Raw genomic sequence first — 23,067 nt, forward strand, 5'->3', positions numbered from 1 at the left:
AAAAACAATACGTCGTTATTCACCGATGATCGGCATGCGGTTTAGAGGAGTGAGAAGAAAATAAAAATTAATCCTATCGTTAAATACCATAACTTTTCTGTCAACGAACCGCACAAAGATTAAAATACGATGTAATAATATTTATGCTAAGAATTGTAGCGGTTTCTTAACTGTTACATATGTCGGCGATGATCAAATTACAGACACTCTGTAAAAGCAAAGGAGCTGAGCTACTGCTGTAGGAAAAAGCGATTGAACGGCCTTTAAGAGCAGGAAGGGGGGGGGGGGGGAGGAGGAGGAGGAGGAGAAGCGATTCAGCATACAGTTTTCTTATCAGAAATGTATTCTCGTCATTTTTCCTTTGTGTCGGATGACCGAGTGAGTTCCAGTAGCTGTATATCTTTGTACATAATCGAGCGAATCAGTCAGTTTCAGCTAGGAGTGGTATCGCAGCTGATATAATTGTCGCTAGCGTGAAACAGACACGTGTTTATAAAACCGCGGTAAATTGATCCGCGTTTATTTAGCAAGTTCGGTTTCACAGAGTGTTGAAAAAGAAAATTAAAATTGTTTGATAATCGAATGAATAAAAGAGGAGTTCAAACGAGTTTCAAACGATTTGTAATAAATTATATTCCACGATATGTATAATTAAAGTGACCTTAACGCATCGAAAAATGAGAAAATATTGAACGTGTAATCGGAAAATGGAACGTCTTAGACTGAAAAACGATGACTGTCACCGATTGAGAAATTGAAAAAAGATGATTTGTACATCACGAAATTTGACTGTTGTGAAAATTTGACAAATTTTCCCTTCGATTTCCGCAGGCATAATTGTTTAAAATCACCACGTGGTGTTCATTTTTTTTAGTCACATAATTTTGTCCCATGCCTCATCTTCACTTATACATGACCGACGTAAAAAACAAGTAAGAAACAACATCAAGGCTTTTTTTTATTATTCATCCACTCGACCGAATCTGTTTAGTAATTTCTTCTCTGATATTTTATACGTGATAACGATCAGGCATCAAGTTTACCGTGCACGAGGTGTAAGTTTTTCGTCTCAGAGATTCGGGAATTTTTCCTTCGTTTTCTGCTGTCGGAGATTTTCGGAACCTGGGACGAGCCTGCACGTTTAGTTTCGTAATCGCTGATCCGATGAACTTAATATCCACCACCATAATATGTTTGACGGCACGGATACTGCACGAGGTGGATGGTAATACACCAAGTCGCCAAGTCAGCAGGGATTAGCCTTGACTGAGTTAATGGATTGAAAATTCGCATTCACCTAATTCAATAAAGCGCCTAGCTAATTGGTTTACACAAGGTCCAGGGGTTCGTCGTGTTACGGAAAATTGAATAAACCTGCCAAGAGTAAGGTGAGTAAATATGACGCTAAGCAAATGTCATTCGCTCAGGGAATAACAATATTTGCTGAAATTTTACTTCCCCCCGTAAGCCTGTATTAATCCTATAATATTGTACAGCGAAAAGTTTTCGATTCAATACTCGAAAATGATGAAGGGTGATATTTTCTCAGAAGCATACACGCGCGTGGGAGAAAATATGGTACGAAGATATTGTCATTCAATTTCGTTCGCCTCAACTTTCGCAAGTTATTATACGTGCCGAGAAACAATTCAGACAAGCGGTTTGAACGATGTTTTCTTCGTAAACCAATAACGAACGCCATGTACCGATTGAAAGGCATTCTGGTACAGAATGTAAACGCAAATTAGCGCCCGAGGCTTTCGAAACGAAGGGGAAAGATATTAAAATAATTATCACCTCGAGGAACTGGTTCTACGGAGGTTTACTCAAACACAACATTAATTCCTCGTCCGCGTATAATCGGTATACTTGACATCACGGTGTGTGTGTAATGTATGAATATACATAACGCGGATAAGTTTCCCAGCGAGTTACTTGATTTCCCGAAACTTGCTGGTAACCGTTAACGGAATAAACTCGCTACCACATCCGCTGCGGCATTCCGATTGTAGTTGCGGAGAGCAAATACCGAGGCAAATACATTCAATCAAGAAAAATGTTGCAATTATTACGGACTGTGAACCACGATGCTTTGCTCTGCAGTCAGAGAGTTTTTATAATATTGTATTTGAGCTCGTTATTATGAAAATCGAATTCTTATTATATTGCTTTTTCACAATGACCACCAAGTATAATACAATGAAAGAAATGCATCAGGTGTATCAATTGGAATATTTGTTAAATTCTTCTTATCGCATGAACTAAAATTTTAGAAGATTACACATAATACAAATATTACGTTAAATACTTGATAAGATTTAAATCGGGCCTATGTTTGCAGCAGGCATTCGACTTCTGAGTTTTTTTTTCTCCTTGGAAAACGTCGGTTTCATACTTGTAACTAATCGTTGCGGTCCGATGTGGCGATACTTTGTTTTCAAAAAGTGCCCATTATCATATATATTATTTTGCGTGAGTAACAATTGTTGGATACGGGGAATTCTATGCGAACCCAACCAAAATCTGACCTTCACCATTTTTATTTTCTTCAAAAATTCCTCTGCAATTCTCTCAACTCCGAAATTGTGCCCCGATTTTTTCAGATTTTTTATCCAACTCGTTGATTATTTATAAATTTTGAGTGATTTTGAAGAAACCGATTTTAAAATTCTAAGAATGCTTAAATACTGTATTTTCTTTGCCAAACATTTCAAAATCGGTCCCATGACGCGCTGATATTTTTTTATATATATTTTTTTTTTAAGCACTTTTATTATTTTCTCGTCAACTAAAACATTGTTTAAACGGTCTGCAAATTCCTAAAAAATTCTCAAAACTTCCATTTTTTACTTTGAAGATTTTTCGACCGATTTCATTATGAAGTTGATAAAATAAAGTTGAATGTTCCAAAAAAAAAAATGGACGAAAATCGCTTCACAATGGGACCGGTCTAGAAATGTTCTAAGTGAAAAATAAAAATGTTGACAATTTTTTGGGAATTTGCAGACCATTCAAACAATGTTTTAGCTGACGAGAAAAATGGATAGAGCTGGAAAAAAAAATCGGTCCATACTGGGTCCGGTTTTGAAATGTTTGGAATATAAAATACAGTTCGTGAGAATTTTATGAGAATTAAAAAAAAAAGGTCTCCTTCAAAACCATATCAAATATTTATAAATAATTGAGGAGTTGAGTGAAAAATCTGAAAAAATTCCGGGTACTGTTTCAGAGTTGAGACAATTGCGGACAATTTTTTTTTTATATTTGAAACGGCGAGGTTCAGACGTTGATCGGGTTCGCATGGAATTACCCATATACATCAATTACAGAGCAATTACATTCGACGTATAGAATGTTGCCGATTACGAATTCATGAATGGCATTAAACAATTTCAACAAAAAAGAATTCCGATTACGCAAAAATCTGAAATTCGGAACTTCCGGGTATTTCGTCGCGCACTTGGTCTACCATTGCAAAGAAAAAATACCAACAACGACAATGATAATAATAACAACAAATAACGAGCGTGGAAATAACCCATACATTTTGTAAATACACGTGTAAATAGGCGTGAAAATAATTGTCGTTGCGTTCATAATTTGCTACGTACAAATCACAGCCTGATCGTATGGTATGATTAATCACGAAGCCGTGATCAAGCCGCGATATAATTTTTGCACATTGCAAGATTGTGTGTGAATAAACGCCGCTGGATTCTCACGTCGACGATCGAATCGACAAAAAACCGATTGCATAATCCACTCAACTCCTTATTTCGCATATAGGTGTGTATACATGTATATAATTATACATATATATGTATATATATATATTATATATAACCTAGGCCACGTTGCTTTGCCATTAATTGTCTCTTTGTCCTGATTTTGATCGTCATCTGGTCCGTCGTCGTTAAAAACACGTGGCAATACATCTTATCATGTCGGGGGATATGCGAGAGATGCCTTTAATGGTTTTAACATACCGTGTGCAGATGGGCTTAACGCACCTGTGTATCACAGTGTGTGGCTTACAATTAATCGAGAATTTTTTACGATCAGACTGTACCGTACGCACGATAGATACATACATACATGCATGGATATATACATACATAAATATATGCCTTCGAGCCCGAGTTCACTTCACCGGTAGGCCGTATTGAAAAGCGAGTCCCGAAGCAAAACCGAGTTAGAATGTCTTCGGCATCTTCCTGGTGAACAGTTCCGATCACTACGGTGTAGCAATAACTATACAACGTACGTTCGCAACCATGCATGCCTGTAACTCGAGTAAAACGTGTCACGTGAAATAATGTGCCGAGTGATATTAGAAAGACGTGGGAAATTAACCTCCTTGCATAACGCAAACTGACACAGCAATCGTATAATAATGCAAATTTATTCAAACCTTATACTATCGTAATAATTTTATTCTTCGATGAACATGAATTACAGTCGTATTTGTTTTTCCACGCTTCAAAGCTCGGTTAAATAAAGATTTAACAGATAAAAACAATAAAATAGAGAAATAAGAAAAACGAGATAAGGAAAAATTATTACTGAAAAGTGGAACAAAGTCGACGTAAAAAAAAAAAAAAAAAAAATTAACTACTGTATTTTTCAAACCGATTGCGATCCCGAGACCGAGTTAATTTTACATCGTAATAATCGTTGGTGAAAATTTGATTTAGAAAGGGTGATTAAGCCGATACAACTCGCGCCTTTTATTATACTATACTCAGATTTCTTGTTAGAGTAACACTCGTTGAATAAACGACGCCCGATGAATATCTAAAATTCAAATCAAGGTACCTACACCTCGTCCTTCGTCACTTACATCGTACCCTATATAACCATCGGCAACTACCGTGGGTGGTACGAATCGGTATATATATTCTCGCATTTTGAGTACGCACAGTAGTAAAGTGTAAGTGGAGAAGTTGAAGAGAATACTGAGTTTTATTTTCATGTGTAATACACGTATAAGTATGCATGTACGCGTTTTCAGAGGTTTCCTTTACTTCGGTTGGCGCCAAGTTACGTGCCGTAATTTATACTGCGAACGAATCGCAATGAATCGCACTTGACGTACGAGAACTCTTCGTTTATATTGTATATTCTACTTGCGCGGCGGCGTGAGATATTTTACGCATTTCAATGGCGCCACTCGGAGAACTGGGTATATGTATACTACATGTACATTGTACATGGGTACTCGAATCGGACAAGAAATTGAATATTATGTACCGGTAGTTTTCTGTGAAACTCCCCACTCGACGCTAGAAAAATATGGTCAACAGAGGCAAATGGTTGGAGAATAAAAATAATTGTTTTATGTTCTACTCCTGATATCAGTCGGTCATACTTGCCGTCTCTTACAATCTTTGTGAAAATAATCAACCGAAGAAATATCAGCGAAAATGTAAAATTTGGCACGAGGTCGATGGCTTGGCTCGCCTAAGACCAACACTTGATGTAAAAAAAAATAAAAAAATTCTAAATCAAGAACCGAGCGATGCCAAGTTTCAAGTTTTTATGCTCAGGCAGTAGTTTTTTTCCTTCACTCACACGGTGTGAAATGTATAATCCAGCCGTATAAAAGTTAGTAGGATTGGTCGTTAGTGTAAAGAAAATGAAAAGTTTAATTCGGGGGGAAATTAATATTCCGATAAAATTTTTCTAATTTTAATTGCAGGAGTTAATATTGGTGATCAATTCGTAATTGTTGTAAATGTAAATTCGGTGTATGTAATATTACGTGCAGGCATAAGACTACCTAGTTATAAAAATACACTTGCAGACAAGACTGCGGCATACCGTCCATAAAGATAAGAACCAGTCAGTTCCTCGTAGTTATAGTCAACGAGTATATAAATAGGCAAATAACACGCTTTCGTATAATACCGATACTTCGTACACATTCGGTTTATAGCAGGTTGAGAGCCGTGCTCGCGACACGTGCGGGATACGTGTAAAAAGAATTAATGAAAAGTTATAGAATGCGAGGGCTGCGTTTTTGCCCGTTAGATACTTCATACCCAGCTATAAAATAATACCTAAAACCGCAAGATGCGATAGTGTCGTCCAGCCTTGTGCCGCCCGATAAATGATGCGGCAAGTTCTATTTCAATATAATGTTTGAAACCACGTCGCGCATTTCCGTGGCTTCAAGGCTTACGATATCGTATAGGATCTGCAATAGTTTTTCACTCATTCCACCGTCGTTGTAATTATAACTTATTCTTTTTTGCCAAGACAATGCATGACGGTGAATCTTGATTTTTTTTAAATTTTCATCAATGTTTCTATTTCTTTATTATTATTTATTGCGCGATTTTCGCTCTACTCGCCAACGTTACGACAACGACAGCAACAATGATAATCATTTACGCGCAGTGCAAGCGTTAATTTTCTTCATATTCAAGGACCAAATAATTAAAAGTAGATGAATGGAAAAAGTGATAAAATAAAGCAGAAAATATGTGTCACGGTATCTCGCGTGACCCTGCAGGCGTGCGACGCATTCGCACGTTGCAGCAAATCATCCCCGTTTTTGTTCACTCGAGACTCAAGACAGACGTATTTATGCAACGGCGGAATATTTGTAATAAAAGCCTATATCTGGATCGGCAAATATTTCGCGGTGAAGGGATAAATTGTTCGTGTAAATCGCGTGTCTAACGGCATAAGGTCGTAAGCGCTAAAAATTTGATTTTAGTGGGGAGAGGACGTATAATTTTTATTTTTATTTTTTTCTCTATTTCACCATTTTCTTTGAAAATCATGAAAACGTACAATTCGATCGAAATCACGCGTTTCAAAAGACAAAGGCAAAAGGTCTTCCATTAATAAATATATATTTAAAAAAGGGGTTAAAAGGGAAAGGTAAAGAGAAATAAAATATTCTACGCCTGGGTGAAGTTTTGTCAATACATATGCCACTAATCGCGTATGATGGGCGACGTCGATTGAATCTTTGAGTTGTTGGGAGAAGGAAACGGGGTTTCAAGGCGAGGCGATACTTGGTACGATTTTGAATATCACGTGTGATCGACAATCGGGTGAAAACGTGATGGAAATTGGAATAAATTGACGTTTAAATTAATGAAAATGAAATCAGAATCCACGCGTGAACGTGTCTGAAATAAACGATCGTACCTCAACCTGTGATTCCACTTGTTCACAGACCCTGGATGCATCCGGGCAGCGGAACGGGACGAGGAGCCGGTGCCGGAGGCGACGATGAAGCGCCAAAGGATCCCGGCGCCAGGACGACTCACCAGTCGTACACTGAAAAGGATTTCGAAGGTGAGTCAGAGCCAGATTCTTGACTGTAACATAAAGACACGAACGCAGCGTCGATAATACATATACGGTCAAGACTGAAATTTCTAACGTAAATTTCGCGTGAGAAAATTAACAAATGTAAGGGAGAACCGCAAGCACGGAAAATAATATCCTTCACGCCTGTTCGGAGCATGGTAATTATGCCTGATTGCGAGTCGGTAACGATTCTAATTATACTCCGAGGTGTATTATAGACATTTGCTTCGAAGAAACATCGCGTGAGAAGGTTCTGGTATTTAATCGACCAATCCAGTCCTTGTCCGGTCGAATTATCTTCGAGAATAAACAGTGATAAACGGATGTCGATCGCCAACCGACTGGAACGAACGGACGGATATTTAATCCGCAGTCCCTTCCGTCTGGATGAACATGCGTACAATTTTCACAGTATAAGGATCGGGACATAGTAATGATAATAATAATAATAATAATAATAATAATAATTATGACAAAAACGACGAATATCGGCAAGCGCGTGAAGTTAAATGACGGCAGTCTGATCGAACTATCGATAAAAATAAATTATTAATAACAGCGCGTCCGGACCGAATGTTTAAATCGATCGCGATCTGTTACTAAAAACCGTAATTTCAGGCTCGATCGTTTTTGTTAATCCGAGCCCACGTGCTACAATCTTTAGAAAAGGGTGCAGACTCCATTCTTCTGCTCCAGTTTGAAAAATATCGGTTGCAATCGGGAGTTTTATAAGCTCGATGACCGCAACTTGCACACGTGTACAGAGATTTATAAGCGATTGGCACGTTTGCCCATAACGCTGAACGTGCATCAGAGCTTTCAGCGAAATTTGATATCATAGGCTAGCGTGTAATAGGTCAGGTAAAGATTTGGCTTCTGTGTATAATACAGATATAGGTATGCATAGAGGCGTATAAGCGAGTCTGGAAGTGCTTCGTAAATCGTTATTATACAGAGATAGGGCGTTAAAGTGAATTATATAACCCTGCGGCGTCTGCAGCTAGCACAGTGTCGCAATAATCCAAGCCGAGCCTAGAACACGGCGAAGTATGAATCGGGTTTGTATCGTGGAAATGACACGCGAGGGATTCAAAATAATGTAAATTCGCCTGCATTTATGCAATTTAGTTTACAGTATCGTGTTTTCTGATGATGATAACTATGCTTTGTTACAGAAGTCCGAAGGGCTTGAAGAATCAGTTTTCAAGGATTTGTGCATCAATTTAGAAAATATTGAATAGTTTAAAGTGTTTTAACTTTTAACGAAAACTGAAATTTTTCCATGTTAAATGAATGTGAAATGAAATAAAAGTTTAAAAAAAAAAAGGTGTCCTGTTAGACTTGAGCTAGAGAGCTCATCTTTTGAGAGAATCTTTTTTTCTATCAAACACCAAGATTTGAGAGGGCAAGAGCGTAAAAAAACATTTTTCCTCGAACCACCCTAATACGTACAATATGCTGATATCTCTGTACGTCAATAACGAGAAGTACCGAATTCGTGATTAAAATTCCTGCTGGCATTCGTTATAAAGTCCATTATCCAGCTCCATTGGGTTATTTAAAAGTTGATTCGATGAAGAAGAGAATAAAAAAGAAGCGAGATGAGAAGAAAACGGAAAAACGGAGTCAATTGAACGAAGTCGAATGAATTTAGAGTGGATGTATCCTGAAGCCTCTCCTTTCGGAAAGTAATTGAACGGACGGATGGGGAAGCTGTAGGGGGAAATTTATGGAAAAATACGCTTTTGAGATATCGACGGCGAGAGTTTAAAGCGTATGCGAATTGTAGAGACAATCGACGATTTCGTAGGACCATTTAATAATTGGCGGGTTATCCACGCGACGATAAAAGCTGTGGACCTGCGAAGTTACATTTTCGCTTACACCCTCGCTTCTAATATTACAGTAACGGTTAAACCCAGACAAAATTACCTGACAGCCTAGCAATTTCACTCCAGCGTTGCAAGACAAAATTAGCCGAAGGAGCAATTTCGGCAGGTCTCCCCCCCCCCCCCTCTCTCGTAGACACACACACACACACATACTCTCTCCGTAAAACATGCAGCTTTTGAAATTGCTAGGTTTGAAATATGCAAAATGAGAGGTAGAATCGTTAGTCATCCGAAACAGAGCCGAAGAGGGAAATTAGCATATTTCTCTGGCTCTGGGTGAAGGTACGAAAAATTTCCAGGACTTTTCCAGCCCGCTGTTAAACATCTGTCAATATTTTTTCCAGGTCACAGAGCGCACACCGTATACGTGGGCGTTCATTTACCCGGCGAACGAAGGCACCGACGCCATCACAAACACCATCACGCACCGCGGCAATCATCATCAGGCGAGAAGGATGACTCCGATTCTGACCGTCCAGGTGAGGAATAGACGTCAAGTTTGACAAATCCGGAACATCCAGACACGGTGTCTTTCTCATTTACACCTTCCTAAAACTTGATTTTTTAAAGAGAGAAACGCATCAAAGATTGACCGGCATCACTGGAATTAGCGTTGAGAATGAATGAATCTTGTCTTAGACTCTCTTCATCTGTCGAACATCGCTCATATCTACCGGTACCATTAGTTGATACAATATCCGTGGGATTCCACGATTCCTCAGAGATTTTTAATCCGGAAAACCTCGAACTGCCACTCTCTCATCTTCCATTATATCCGTATACCCCAGCGATATATCCGTGGGGATCTGGAAATGGAATTGCCACTTTACTCAAACCGCGGTAAGGCCGGAGACAATGAGAACCAATTACTCGTGCCAGCAAACCATAAATCGAAACTCCGTCCAGTGAAACAAAAAGGCTGAAAAAAAAAACCAACAAAAGGAAAACAAAAAACAACAAAAAGAAAGAAAGAAACAACAGAAAATAAAGAAATTGTAATTGAAATAAAAATAAATAACAGGGTGTTGAACGTTGGGTTGAAATGTTATACGGTTTAATTAGCCAACGACGTATACAACGTATCGTCACAGCTTGGAGTGAAATAAATCCAGGAGTGAAAACTGAGAGAGTTGTAAAAATAGATGCGATCGAATTCAGCGAAAAAAATTATAATACTAAAATCTAGATTGCATCCTTGCTCCGTGATCGAACAATTTACACGCATGTATCAGATGTTGTTATACACGTATCGGCAACTGATTCGAATACGAAAAATGCTAGCGCTGACAGTTCGCTTTCCAGGTGAGCTGCTGATGACGCGACGGACCCGGCTTGCCAGTTTTTGCGATCCTAAGGGTGAAACAACATGTAAGCGATACAATTTGCGATTACTTTCGCATATCTGCACTCTGTACGCTGCATTCTTTATATTCCTATTATAGAGATTTCAATTTTACACAACGGTGTATGTCATTCGTTTTAATGTTATATTCGCGTATGTGTAATTCTTTTCCAACTATAATACACGTGCAATCTACGCGTTTTTAATTATTCGTTATTTGCAGTATTGCATTACTATGTAACATATTTGTAAATTTCTTTCTTTCTGCGATGTTTATAGTGGTATAAAAGGAATTCTGGTTATGACGCTGAAATTCGCGGCCAAAGCCAGCGGCCACGAGTTACGGATAGTAAAAGCCAAACGCAGACAACTGTCGTTTGGTTCTAATGTTCCTAAACTTCTAATTCCTCGCAGCAAGCTTCGGCGGCCAATATCATTGTCAAGTGTCACATTCTTTTTTCATCATTTCAACTGGCATGACGATTTATCGCTTGCATCCCTTTTCTTTAAAAATTATCTTTAATGATATGACAAAGAACGATTTTCATCTGGTTATATATTGTTACATACCTGTATCATAACGCGTATACACTTCGGAACATGTAATATAGGTTTGTACAGCTTTTTATGTCAATTATACTCTGCCTGCCTGGGTAGTAAGAATATTGTTAATATTCATTACTGACGATTAACAGGACGAATAAATCCTGCATCGAGAAGAAAGCAAATTGTGCAAGAGATGAACATCAGTAGCGTTAAAATTGGCAAAAAAAAATCTTCCCCGCCATGGTTCGACGATGAATACTGCAGAGTAACCGACGAGGCGAGGAATTGAATGTAAAATAAAAGCGAGAGAAGAGAAAATAAAGAGTATATTTGACGTGACGCGACAGGTTCCACGCATCGAGTGCCCAGCCATTCGTATCGATCCTTTATCAAAAGCGGGGAATCTCGAGTTTCATAAGCGTGTCTTTGTTCCAGTCACTCCACCGGCTCAAAGGGTCCAATTCATCCTGGGCGAAGAGGTCGGCAATGACGCCCACGCCTCTCACCCGTTGTTCTCCGAAATGGAGGAACTGGTTAAAGACGGTGACGAAATGGAATGGAAAGAAACGGCGAGGCACGTAACGTACAATTTCGATTTATCATCCCCGCGTAGCGAGGGCTGGCTGACTTTGATTTCCGGCTTTGTCGGATAGGTGGATAAAGTTCGAGGAGGACGTCGAGGAGGGCGGAAACAGGTGGAGTAAACCGCACGTCGCCACTCTGTCGCTGCACTCGCTGTTTGAGCTTCGAAGCCTGATATTGAACGGCACCGTTATGCTGGACATGGAGGCATCGAGTCTCGAACAAATCGCCGACCTGGTACTCGACAGCATGATAAGCAAAAATGTGCTGCCGGCCGAGTCGAGAGAAAAGGTAAACTTTAGTCCCGGGTAAAAAGAAGTCTTCATTTTTTAAGGGGTTTTATTCGGTCAGGAGGCCGAAAACAAGCGATTTTTCGAGAACTTTTCACGAACAGACGTTTCAGTTTGTTGATATAGAAATTCATATACGTATCCGGGTAGCATTGAACTTCGTCCTGATATTTCTTATTTGTAAAAATAATGATTTTTAAAGCTGCTATAACCGATCTCCGGGAGCACCTCTAAAAAAAGGCGTCTTGCGGTGAGCAAGATATTTTTGGACTGGATCATCCGAAGTGGAAAACCAAAAAAGATTCATTTAATATCCTTATATTATCTGGTCTTTAATCGAAGGAATAAGCAAAATATTGATTTTCAACAAAACGGCGGTTTTACGAAAAAAATTTCGATTTTGCATAAAAAATTTTCTCTTGGTTTCTTTATTAAATGGAAAATATCAGCGAGAAAAAACCTTCGATCAAGGATTGAAAGATGTGTTCACAAAGCTCGTATACAAGTTTGAGACTGATCGGTTCAGCCGTTTCCGAGAAATCTTGCTCACTGACTTTGAAAACATAGTTTTGAGAAAAATGCGTCCAAAGTTTCAAAAGCATTTTACACGCCGCTAAGTCGTCTTTGCAAATGTGCGCGTAACTTTGAGAATATTTGTTGGTACTTGAATATATGTACATTACGAAAATGAGATTAAAAAGAAAAGAGACGATTTTCGGAAAATTCCGACCGGGTATAACCCCTTAATCGACCACGTTCGCAGGTTCGAGAAGCTCTTTTGGTCAGGCATAGACACCAGCATGAAAGACGCAAGGACAACAACATGTCGAGATTGCCGATAATAAGATCGCTGGCGGAAATAGGCCGGAATCACTCCTCGTCAAAGAGTAAGTTTTAACAGAATTATTGGTCTACGGAAACTTGGCGTTAATTGTACGTTGAATAAATTTTTATCAATACCGATTGTTCATATCTCTTTAGGGGTACATGCACAGGTATACTCAAATAAGTACACAGGCACATATCATTTGAATTTTTCAGGGGTTAAACGTTTCGTTCTTCAATAACAAGTTTTCACATTATTTTTTATCTAACAATAAAATAACAAGCCACAGGTATCTCCACAAGGGATGATTTTTGAAAAAGTTATCAAAATTTTTCATACCACGGGTTATGTTTCAGCTTGTTTCATAATTTTTCATTTCCCACACCGAGGAGAAGGAAAAATATTGAAACATTAAAACGGGATTACTCGATTCATCCGCAATTTCATTTTAATATAATTGGAAAATCAATCTAATTATCAAACCAAAACAACCGTTGTTTGAGTCAATTAATGCCGTTTAATTTTTTCAATCACTGTATAACTCCTCGGTGTGCACTTACGGTTTCTTTTCCCTTATGATTTAAGTCCACACGACGACGAAGTGGCGGCGTGTGGTGAAATGCCAACGGGGATGAAGCATAAATATTGGTTAAAGGCGAGTTAATCGGGTTTTCAGATTGTGACTGTTCATGTGGTTTGCATACGTTGTTGACGTCAGATTTGCAGGAGAGACGTCCCGGCGGGGACAGCTATGTCCCTGCGGGCGATGCTGGGCTCCGGGACGCGGTCGTGTCCCGGAGCAGAAGTTGCCCGAGTCCGGACACGAGCCTCCTGTCCAAGGAGGCCAAGGACTCGAAAGGGCCTTACCTCCTGGTACCAGGTACAGATTTTAGGCCAGTCGCCTCTTCGACGTGACGAACGCTTTCCAGCTCTTTCACAGTAAACCCGCCACTAACAAAGTCCCTAACAAGCCCCAAGCCGGGGAGCTGACGCAATAATTGTGCCGCTAATAACCAGTCGTTGTGCTAGCTTCGAAAGTACGTTGTGTTGACAAAGCTTGGGTTACAGGATTAATAAATTCGAGGTTCGAATTGTTACATAACCGAACGCACTGTTGGGGAACGATTGAAGGAAGGTGCGGTTAAGTTGAACGTCATTATACTCATTGTGCTTCAGGGTTATATTAATACGTAACGCGAATTCACACGATCGAATTAGAGAGGCGCTGAAATGTGAAATACGTAATTATTATTAATACCAGAAATTTCAGACTCTTGACATTTTTGTCTTGGGCTACGGCCATTCAAATTTTGGTAGTTGAACGTACAACGTGTGAATAATTTTAGCAGCACCATGTTGGAAAAAGTGATGACGAGGTATAGGATTATGGTTTAGAATTAGTGTTCTTTAGTTAACGCGACAATAGTCGAGGGCGACAGTTTTCAATACGGTTCCTAACCAGCACCCAAAGAGCACTTCCTGTCTCGATTCATTTTCAAAACACTTGTTGCTTCGCTACTGATCTGCTACCATGACGTAGCGATAGCAGAGCAACGTACGTCGCAAAAAAGTTTTTTTTCTATGAGAAGAAAAAAAATTGTTACCTAAATTTTCTTTAGGCTACCCACGTAATTGGCATCTAGAGAGTACTTAATTGAGCTGTGTCAACTTACAGGCGATTTTTTTCAACATTGCTCTTCTAATATTATCCACGTGACTACGGTACAGCTGCGTTAACGAATGAGAAAAAGAAAGATAATAATTATAGTATCGCTTGATCCCACGATATGCATTAATCGAATTGTATCTTTGATTTCATTTCTGTCAGCTGAATTCAACATCCCGCATGTAGTGGGTTTCACGACATGGTTCGCTACTTGTCAACTCAAAGGTTAGCCTCGAATCGATCGAATTGATCTTTGATCTTTTTTATTGTTGAAAATTCAAAAATAAAAAAAGATACTTTTCCTTTCAATTAAATATCATCTACGCTGTCGTCATTTTTCGATTTCGGTATTCAACGAAGAGATTTATTATTATGTCTGTTGTTAGTCACTTTCATACTCTACCTATACACTCGAAGCACTCGACATTACTGAATCATCACGCCCACTGATCTGTCATGTTTATTATCTGGGGCATTGCGGCTCGACTCCAGCATTTTAAATCAAAGCTGGCGGTTCTAGGAAAACCGTATATCACCAATTCCACGGTGCAAAATCAAACTGTTAAAAACGTCTCACAATCATAGCAGAGAACTAATTTCCTTTCCAAAAACTTTTGCGTTCAATCGTTGTTCGAACTAATTTAAATGTGGAAGTTTGTTATCGAAAAGAAAAATGTATGATTCTTAAGATCTTCGATCAAGGTTGAACTTAAGGAAAAACTATTTCAAACCTGCTTTTTCCTAAACTTATAAAAATTTTAACAAACAAATCTTGAGGGCTGGTAGATTCGGGCCGAATGTCTCAGCGTAAAAACATAAAAATCTTTCTATCCTGAAATCTGGATGTTTAGAATAGTCAAGTGAATGTTGTTACATATAACGAGTTGTCTATACTACATCACATTGTGTTCTTCAGCTAATCGTGTGTACGAAAAATTGTCTATAAGGCTGCACATCTACAACTCACGAATCATGGACATTCTTACTTCTGAATCTATGTAGACGTACGTTCATTCGATCGACTGAGTAATCTGTGAATTTTACTCCTTTTCCAAATCTTGACGCAACTCTTCCGCTCTAAATAATTGCACTTCGTGGATTTTTCAACAAATTGATCTCGATGTGCACTTGAACCAGTAACCTATATCGTACATCTCACATACCGACTGTGATACTGACAAATTTACACTCTACGACGCGGAGTTGATTGTGTACGTCCAGTGACTAATTTCAGAAGCCCTGTAAATTATACTGTACATGTATACCTATAAATTGCCACTTTTCAGCTGTGCTTGCCTTCGATCTTTTATGTCTCACCTCATCGTTGTCTGTCGAAGAAAGTTTACGAGCATCCACAAGCAACCGGAAATTGTTGACAGTCGCGTCGTCTCGAAATGTCTTCTACCGAAAAAAAAAAACAGCTCGATAGTATTTTACTATCGACAATCAGCAATGGGTTGCTTATCGTGATGCTAATACACTTTTTACGCTCTTGTCAAATGGAATGAAAGAAAGAGAGAAAAAAAGAAAGAAACTAACCCATGCAAGTACTGTCCTTGTAAATAAACGACTGTTGGTATTGGTGCTTTGTAGTGGAAGAATCGAATTCTGCACCAGTGATAGCTGGTGCAACGGGTCAGGGAAGTGGCGGAGCTCTAAATGCTGGAGGTCGTTTTCTCGGTATCCCCGGCAGCTTCGGTAAAAATTGCTAACTTATCTCGCTTGTTCCATAACTCTGCTTGACAATAAATTAAGTAGCAACTAGTTTGAGCCGTTCGTATGCATAAATATTTCCAATGATTCCCTTAACGTATACATATAATGTGCATAGTTCAATGTTTGCCTGCGATTCGACATAAACTAATCATCCCGTATTGCTTGCTGTTGTGACATCCAAACACTATGCAGAAACTCGATTGAGACACGAGTGTATTCTGTATCGCTTTGCAATGATTTGGCAAACTGCGTTGCCTCATTTTTTCCTTCGGTAGGTATTTCATTTTTTTTCTCACACAAAATTTATCACGAAACTTGACCGTCGAGAATTTGAGCTCTGCGAATGACTACTGGAAGCGAAAGTTCGAGGTACGCAGTCTGCGATTTCGATAGTAGAAAAAGAGGCGCTGTAGGCTGTAAGCTAAGATTGTTACAGGCCAAGAACCAGGAGGTAACGGATTGGACCGAAGTCCCAGCAGCATCTCGATTAGCAGGAATCACAGTTCGCCCGGTTTGGAAAACGGAGACGTTAATCACAGGGTGTGTATAATTTTCCTTTTCCTTTTTTCTTCAATATTCATGACGAATATCCCGATCTTTCGGAAAACAAATGAACCAACGAAAAATAACAACGAGTATTTGAATCCCGATCTTTTATCTAAAATGGACTACGGTCGGATGAATGCTGAATGAAAACAGGCAGGGAATACGGACAATGCTATGTATTTCAGGGTAATACACATTTCATGAGAAAAATACCGCCGGGAGCCGAGGCGAGCAATATTCTGGTCGGTGAGGTGGACTTCCTGGACAAAACCTTGTCGGCCTTTATACGCCTGAGTCAAGCTGGAATAATGGGAGACTTAACGGAGGTTCCCGTACCAACTAGATTTATTTTTATACTTCTTGGACCAACGGTGAGTTATGTGTGCAACACGAGGAAAGACAATGAGACGAAAAATGTGAGGAAATCGTCTCCCCCTTGTAATGATATTCGGACCGAAAATAGAGTGACCATGGTATAAACGAGGCTCTTTTAACGAGACATATCTTTCTTCGAAACAACCGCCGATAGGGTGGAAGCTCGGGTTTCCACGAAATAGGAAGAGCAATGGCGACCTTGATGTCCGACGAAGTGTTCCACGACGTGGCCTACAAGGCGAGAAATCGCGATCACCTTCTGGCCGGTGTCGACGAATTCCTGGACGCTGTGACGGTCCTTCCACCGGGAGAATGGGACCCAACGATCAGAATCGAGCCTCCGGCCGCGATTCCTTCGCAGGTAATCGAATAATTGGGAGACAAAATCGGAGTAAAATTATCGTTCCGGAGAGACGTCTTCTGATAATCGTAAATCGTAGGACACGAGAAAAAGACCGAAGGAGGAAAAGCCCAAAGAGGAATTCGACGAGGAGGCCGACGAGCAGAAGCAGAGAGAAGCGTCGGGGCTTTCGCGTACCGGAAGATTGTTCGGGGGTCTGATGAACGACATAAAGAGAAAAGCGCCCTGGTACTGGTCCGACTTCAAGGACGCCCTGGCACTCCAGTGCATCGCGTCATTTATATTTTTATACTTCGCCTGTCTATCGCCTATCATCACTTTCGGTGGCCTCCTCAGCGAAGCTACCGGCAAAAATATGGCCGCAATGGAGTCTTTGGTCTCAGGATTCGTCTGCGGCGTTGGTTACGGGTTTTTTTCCGGTCAGCCATTGACCATCCTCGGATCCACCGGACCAGTTTTAGTATTTGAAACGATAGTGTTCGAAGTTTGCAAGTAGGTCACAGAATCACTAGTTGTACGTACGTATACCTGTAGTCGTGTCTCGTCGTTGCAGAGAGGATCGTTTTCACCCTTGATATGTAACTCAATTTAACGTATTTCCAACAGAAAAGCAGCCTGGAATTACATGTCCTTCCGATTTTGGATCGGTGCATGGATATCGGTGATTCTGATCGTTTTAGTAGCCATCGACGCCAGTGCCTTTGTATGTTACATCACGCGGTTTACCGAAGAGAACTTTGCTACGTTGATAGCTTTTATTTTCATCATCAAGGTAACCACTGCATTACAAATTACACAGTACGAATGAAACCTGTAATTGGGATAATTAGAGAGTCGGACTCCCCAACGAATACTCTTGGTAACGCAAAAGCTTACGAAAAGAGAATCAATCTCACGGTTAACGATGTTCGTTCGTTTAATCTACGAACGAACTATCCGATCCCGTTTTACGCAACTCTGTACTCCCTTATGGCGCTTGAAATTAATCGGTTTATGTAAATCTTATGTGTCTATGAAAAATAACAATTACCGCACGCGATTCTCAGGCTCTGGAGAACGTCTTATCGATTGGCCAGAAATTTCCTATAAATACACATCCTGGCGAAATACCGAACTACGAGTGCTGGTGCAAACCACCGAATTTGACATCGTCTTTTGAGTCGTCAAGTGGCCAATACTTGAACTGGACAAACCTGAACCAGAAAGAGTGTCTGGTACGATAGTCTTCGATGAATTATCAGAGTAAAAGAGGAAATTTATCGGTCGGAGAGTGTCTCGTAATGATTTTCTAATCCTCGCAGAATTCTAACGGAACGCTTGAAGGCATCGGATGCAACACACCCCATTATATCCCCGACGTATTTCTGATGTCGATAATCCTGTTCATGGGAACATTCCTGCTATCCATCGAGCTAAAGGACTTTAAGAACGCGCTGTTCTTTCCGTCAAAGGTAAGCCATGCATGGCATCGGTTTCCTACGGGACGAAAGAAGGAGTCTATGTTTTTGTTGTTGTTGTTGTTGTTGATTCCAATGTCACCAGGTGAGGCAAATAGTGAGCGATTTCGCGGTGATAATAGCAATATTCTCGATGTCACTGCTGGACCACTTCGTCGGTATCGCAACGCCGAAACTGGAAGTGCCGCAGGAGTTTAAGCCGACGTTAGAAGGTCGCGGATGGATGATTTGGCCATTCAACGAGAATCCCTGGTGGAGTTCGATCGTTGCAGTCCTCCCCGCGCTTCTCGGTACGATATTGATATTCATGGACCAGCAGATAACCGCGGTGATAGTAAACCGTAAGGAGAACAAACTGAAGGTACGTAATCGTCGATCGATACCACCGCGAAGTCGAATCGTCAAAAACGCCAAATGAATCCGCAGAAGGGCTGCGGCTATCACTTGGACCTTTTCGTCCTCGCGATCCTGATAGCGATTTGCTCAGCGATGGGACTTCCATGGTTCGTCGCTGCAACCGTGCTCTCGATAAATCACGTCAACTCCCTGAAGTTGGAATCGGAGTGCGCAGCTCCGGGAGAGAAGCCGCAATTCCTTGGCGTCCGTGAGCAGAGAGTCACCCACATACTGATATTCCTGATGATCGGTTGTTCGGTTCTCCTCACCTCGATGCTCAGACACATTCCGATGCCCGTTCTCTTCGGTGTATTTCTTTACATGGGAGTCGCTTCGCTAAAGGGTCTCCAATTCTTCGACAGACTGTTGATCATGCTTATGCCGGTCAAGTATCAGCCGGACTACATGTTCCTCAGACAGGTGCGTTTTTTAACTTTGGGGAAAAGTATCGGCATGCACTTATTCTTGAATTGCATTCGTTTCTCTCTCTTTTCAGGTTCCCCTGAAACGGGTCCACGTGTTTACACTCATTCAATTGGCTTGCCTGATCTGTCTTTGGCTCATCAAATCCTTCAGCGCTACATCGATATTGTTTCCTCTGATGGTACGATGCTCAGACTTACTTTGTCACGTTCAATCACTTCGTCGTTATTTTTTTATAGCCGAAAATATTTCAAGTTTCCCGTAAACGGCTACACGTTGCAGGGAAAGAAATCGCCTGCATTTTCACGCGCGAATATCACAAGTCCGGTACTTTGCCTTTCTCAGAACTTGAAATTTCGAATTTTATCATATTTTCGTAAATGGAACCTCAAAATTCGAATCTACGAGAAGTCTAAAACTGGCGTTAAAAGAATATCTTTAACCCTTTTAGTCACAGTGGGATGCTCGGTGTCCTACCTCAAAAATTTTCCATGTCCACAACTTCAAACGAACTTTATTACTTTGTATAAATTCGTGATCAGCGGCCGAAAATCCTCCGAGCAACAAAATTTAGTCCAAAATAACGAGTTGAAAGATATGTGAACGAAAGGGTTATATTTCGAAATCTTCAGTTTGTACGAGTAAAGACAGGCGGACTCTTTTTGAAATTCTAATACCAAACTGCAACGGTACGAAGTCCTCAAAGAGTTCGAAGAAGCGCAACGCGTACTATAAATCGAAGATTAACTTTGTCCATCGTATGCTTTCTCATCTAACTTGTACTTCTGTTTGTTATTTTGTTGTTTTTTGTTTTTGTTTCCTTCAAAACCAATCAAACCGACGACACAATCAGCTGGTCGTGATGATCGGAATAAGAAAATCGTTGGACTTTTTCTTCACGAGACGTGAACTGAAGATCTTAGACGACGTGATGCCCGAAACGAGCAAGAAGCATGCCCACGATATGCAGCAGCTTGAAAACGGCGAGGTTAGCACTGGAACACGAATTCTGAGGGCAATAACATGCCGCAGCTAACGTTCGAGGATCACGGGGCCGGGGGAAATTCCCCTCGTCATGCCCGTGATCGCCGTTACCGCAGCTGTCTCGGAAGACAATTAGACGTTCTATCGCATTTGCATATTATTATTATTGTTGTTGTTGTTGTTATGATTATTATTGTTATCACTATTATTATTACACCTTAACGCAATTCGACACCAGCGATTAGGTACTTCGTTCAACTTATAATTTGTCCCTTCGAAGGAGGTTTAGAACCGTTTCGACGAATACTGTGAAAAAATTTCAACGGAAATTGCAAATGAATTGCGAATTGTTTTGAATAATTGAGAAAAAGCGGCTCGATTCAAATTAATTAACTGGTTTCGATATATTTCTCTTACAGTTCCACAAGAATACAACATACTTACAATATTACTCGATCCCTGTGGTTGGAGCTTTAAAGGGAGCTGCTTAAACTTCTTGATACTTTCATAATTGTAACATGAATTCAGCACAATGATTGTACAGCTGAATATGATTTCTTTTTGATAATATCGTCAGCAATTTTCAATCGTTTATTCATCGTTATTTTATCGATCAATTAGATCACATCGTTTTGGCATTAGTATGGCCGAACATACTCTCCAAAAACGGTAACTTGATCATTCCAATACGATTCTAAACCTCCTTAATAAATCGTAATTTCGCACTAATGAATATCCCATAATTCGTCAGTATTAGAACTATAATCACTATTATTGTTTCTATTATTATCATCATTGTTACAATTATTATTATCGACAATTGTTCACTTCGTATTTTCGTTCCATTTATGACAATTTTGTTTCCCAACATTATTATACTCACTTCGTAGTATGAATTGTCTTTGCACGTTGATTGTGATGTGTGATTTCTTTAGATTTGTTACTTATCATTCGTTAAAGTCCTTACAAAATTTACGACACGAGAGAATTTTATACACACGCCTTCGCGCGGATGATAATAAGTGAAGAGGTGTATAATAATTTTCGAATCGCGTTGATAAAAAATAAACATACATGAGGTGATATTAGATACAATATTAATTATTCAATTGATTTGATATGTAAAATACAAGCTAGTGAAAATTTCGTACGCTCAAAAATCACTGCAATTCCATATACAATATAAAATAATAATATTATATTAGCGACAATATTGTACATTTACGAAAAATCGCAGCTGAATCTTTACTTTGATATACACATATAAATCGTTTGAATTTGGAGTGTAAAAGCTTTGAGACAATATACGAAAAAATATTCCGAAGTTGAATCGAAATGTTCGTCTCGTATACAAAGTGTTTGGAATTACAGAATTGAAATTTTTCGACCAAAACGGTTTACGTAAGCGGTATGTAATATATGATTATTACATACTTATATATCTATACCATATATACCATTCATGAAAATGCCTTGAAAGAAAAATATATAATCAGCTGCGCAAAACGAAGTGATTTAGAAACGATCAGTATTAATATATTGATATTGAATCATCGTATATAGATGAAATGTACGTCGACGTTATTATCCAATATAAATAACTATTAACTAGCTATACAAACACATACCTACGTATACACGGAAAATTTGACAATTAGACGGAAGAAAATTTACAGCAGACTTGTGATACGGTTATAACTGGCACGTTCACACTATTGAAAGACGAAAGAAAAGAAAGAAAGAAAAAAAAAAGCGACATACACGTTACACAAAAATTGCATATTACGACGCAAGTCAAACGTTGACTTGATTATTCGCACGAACAACAAAATTACGACGAATATTGGCAACAAATAAGTTATATTTTTCGAAAGAGGAAAGAATAAAAAATTAGCGCATCGTTTCCTTCTTTTCGTTTTTTTTTTTTTTCTTTTTGCTTTTTCTGAACTTAAGCGGGCTTGTTTTTAATTATATCCGATTTGCAGGATCGCGTAAGTAAACACCGTTGCCAATACCGTACGATTTACAATAATTAATGTTACTTACTCGTTCGTTTCTTTCCTTCGTTGTTATTTGAAAAATTAATTATATGTTTCATTATTGTTTACGTTTCTCTTTATATATACGAATTGCTGCACTAACAATATCTTCATTTTCTTTTTCGTCTTCACGAATTATAGGTGTAGTGAGTTACATACAATTATTTTCGAGTGAATTCGACCGGCACTTAAATACCTATACTATATGTGTAACTGGTATGATTATGAAAAAAATATACATGTACACATTGATAAAGACTATTTTGTTTACCGGCACTTTTGAACAAGTTTTCTGTCCAT

The 23,067-nt window shown here is 39.4% G+C and overlaps 2 protein-coding genes across 2 annotated transcripts in view; one reads left to right on the forward strand and one right to left on the reverse strand.

Annotated features, from left to right (window-relative positions):
• The window catches only part of LOC124211752 (ankyrin repeat domain-containing protein 36A), a 34,808-nt gene extending 27,528 nt beyond the window's left edge, over positions 1-7,280 (reverse strand). Inside the window, exon 1 of the mRNA XM_046611138.2 lies at positions 7,162-7,280. The gene's annotated coding sequence lies outside the window, so the exon portion shown is untranslated. The remainder of the gene's footprint in view (positions 1-7,161) is intronic.
• Positions 419-23,067, forward strand: part of Ndae1 (Na[+]-driven anion exchanger 1) — a 30,164-nt gene continuing 7,515 nt past the window's right edge. The window contains exons 1-19 of the mRNA XM_046611120.2: positions 419-932; positions 7,190-7,311; positions 9,563-9,697; positions 11,542-11,680; positions 11,760-11,979; positions 12,742-12,865; positions 13,481-13,684; positions 16,064-16,168; positions 16,623-16,726; positions 16,918-17,103; positions 17,262-17,468; positions 17,548-17,960; positions 18,075-18,240; positions 18,515-18,682; positions 18,770-18,919; positions 19,011-19,286; positions 19,352-19,741; positions 19,818-19,925; positions 20,598-20,732. Of these exons, the coding sequence (XP_046467076.1) occupies positions 892-932; positions 7,190-7,311; positions 9,563-9,697; positions 11,542-11,680; positions 11,760-11,979; positions 12,742-12,865; positions 13,481-13,684; positions 16,064-16,168; positions 16,623-16,726; positions 16,918-17,103; positions 17,262-17,468; positions 17,548-17,960; positions 18,075-18,240; positions 18,515-18,682; positions 18,770-18,919; positions 19,011-19,286; positions 19,352-19,741; positions 19,818-19,925; positions 20,598-20,732 (3,393 nt within the window). The 5' untranslated portion in view covers positions 419-891. The remainder of the gene's footprint in view (positions 933-7,189; positions 7,312-9,562; positions 9,698-11,541; positions 11,681-11,759; positions 11,980-12,741; positions 12,866-13,480; positions 13,685-16,063; positions 16,169-16,622; positions 16,727-16,917; positions 17,104-17,261; positions 17,469-17,547; positions 17,961-18,074; positions 18,241-18,514; positions 18,683-18,769; positions 18,920-19,010; positions 19,287-19,351; positions 19,742-19,817; positions 19,926-20,597; positions 20,733-23,067) is intronic.

Source organism: Neodiprion pinetum, chromosome 2, assembly GCF_021155775.2.
Source record: "Neodiprion pinetum isolate iyNeoPine1 chromosome 2, iyNeoPine1.2, whole genome shotgun sequence".
Lineage (NCBI taxonomy): Eukaryota > Metazoa > Arthropoda > Insecta > Hymenoptera > Diprionidae > Neodiprion > Neodiprion pinetum.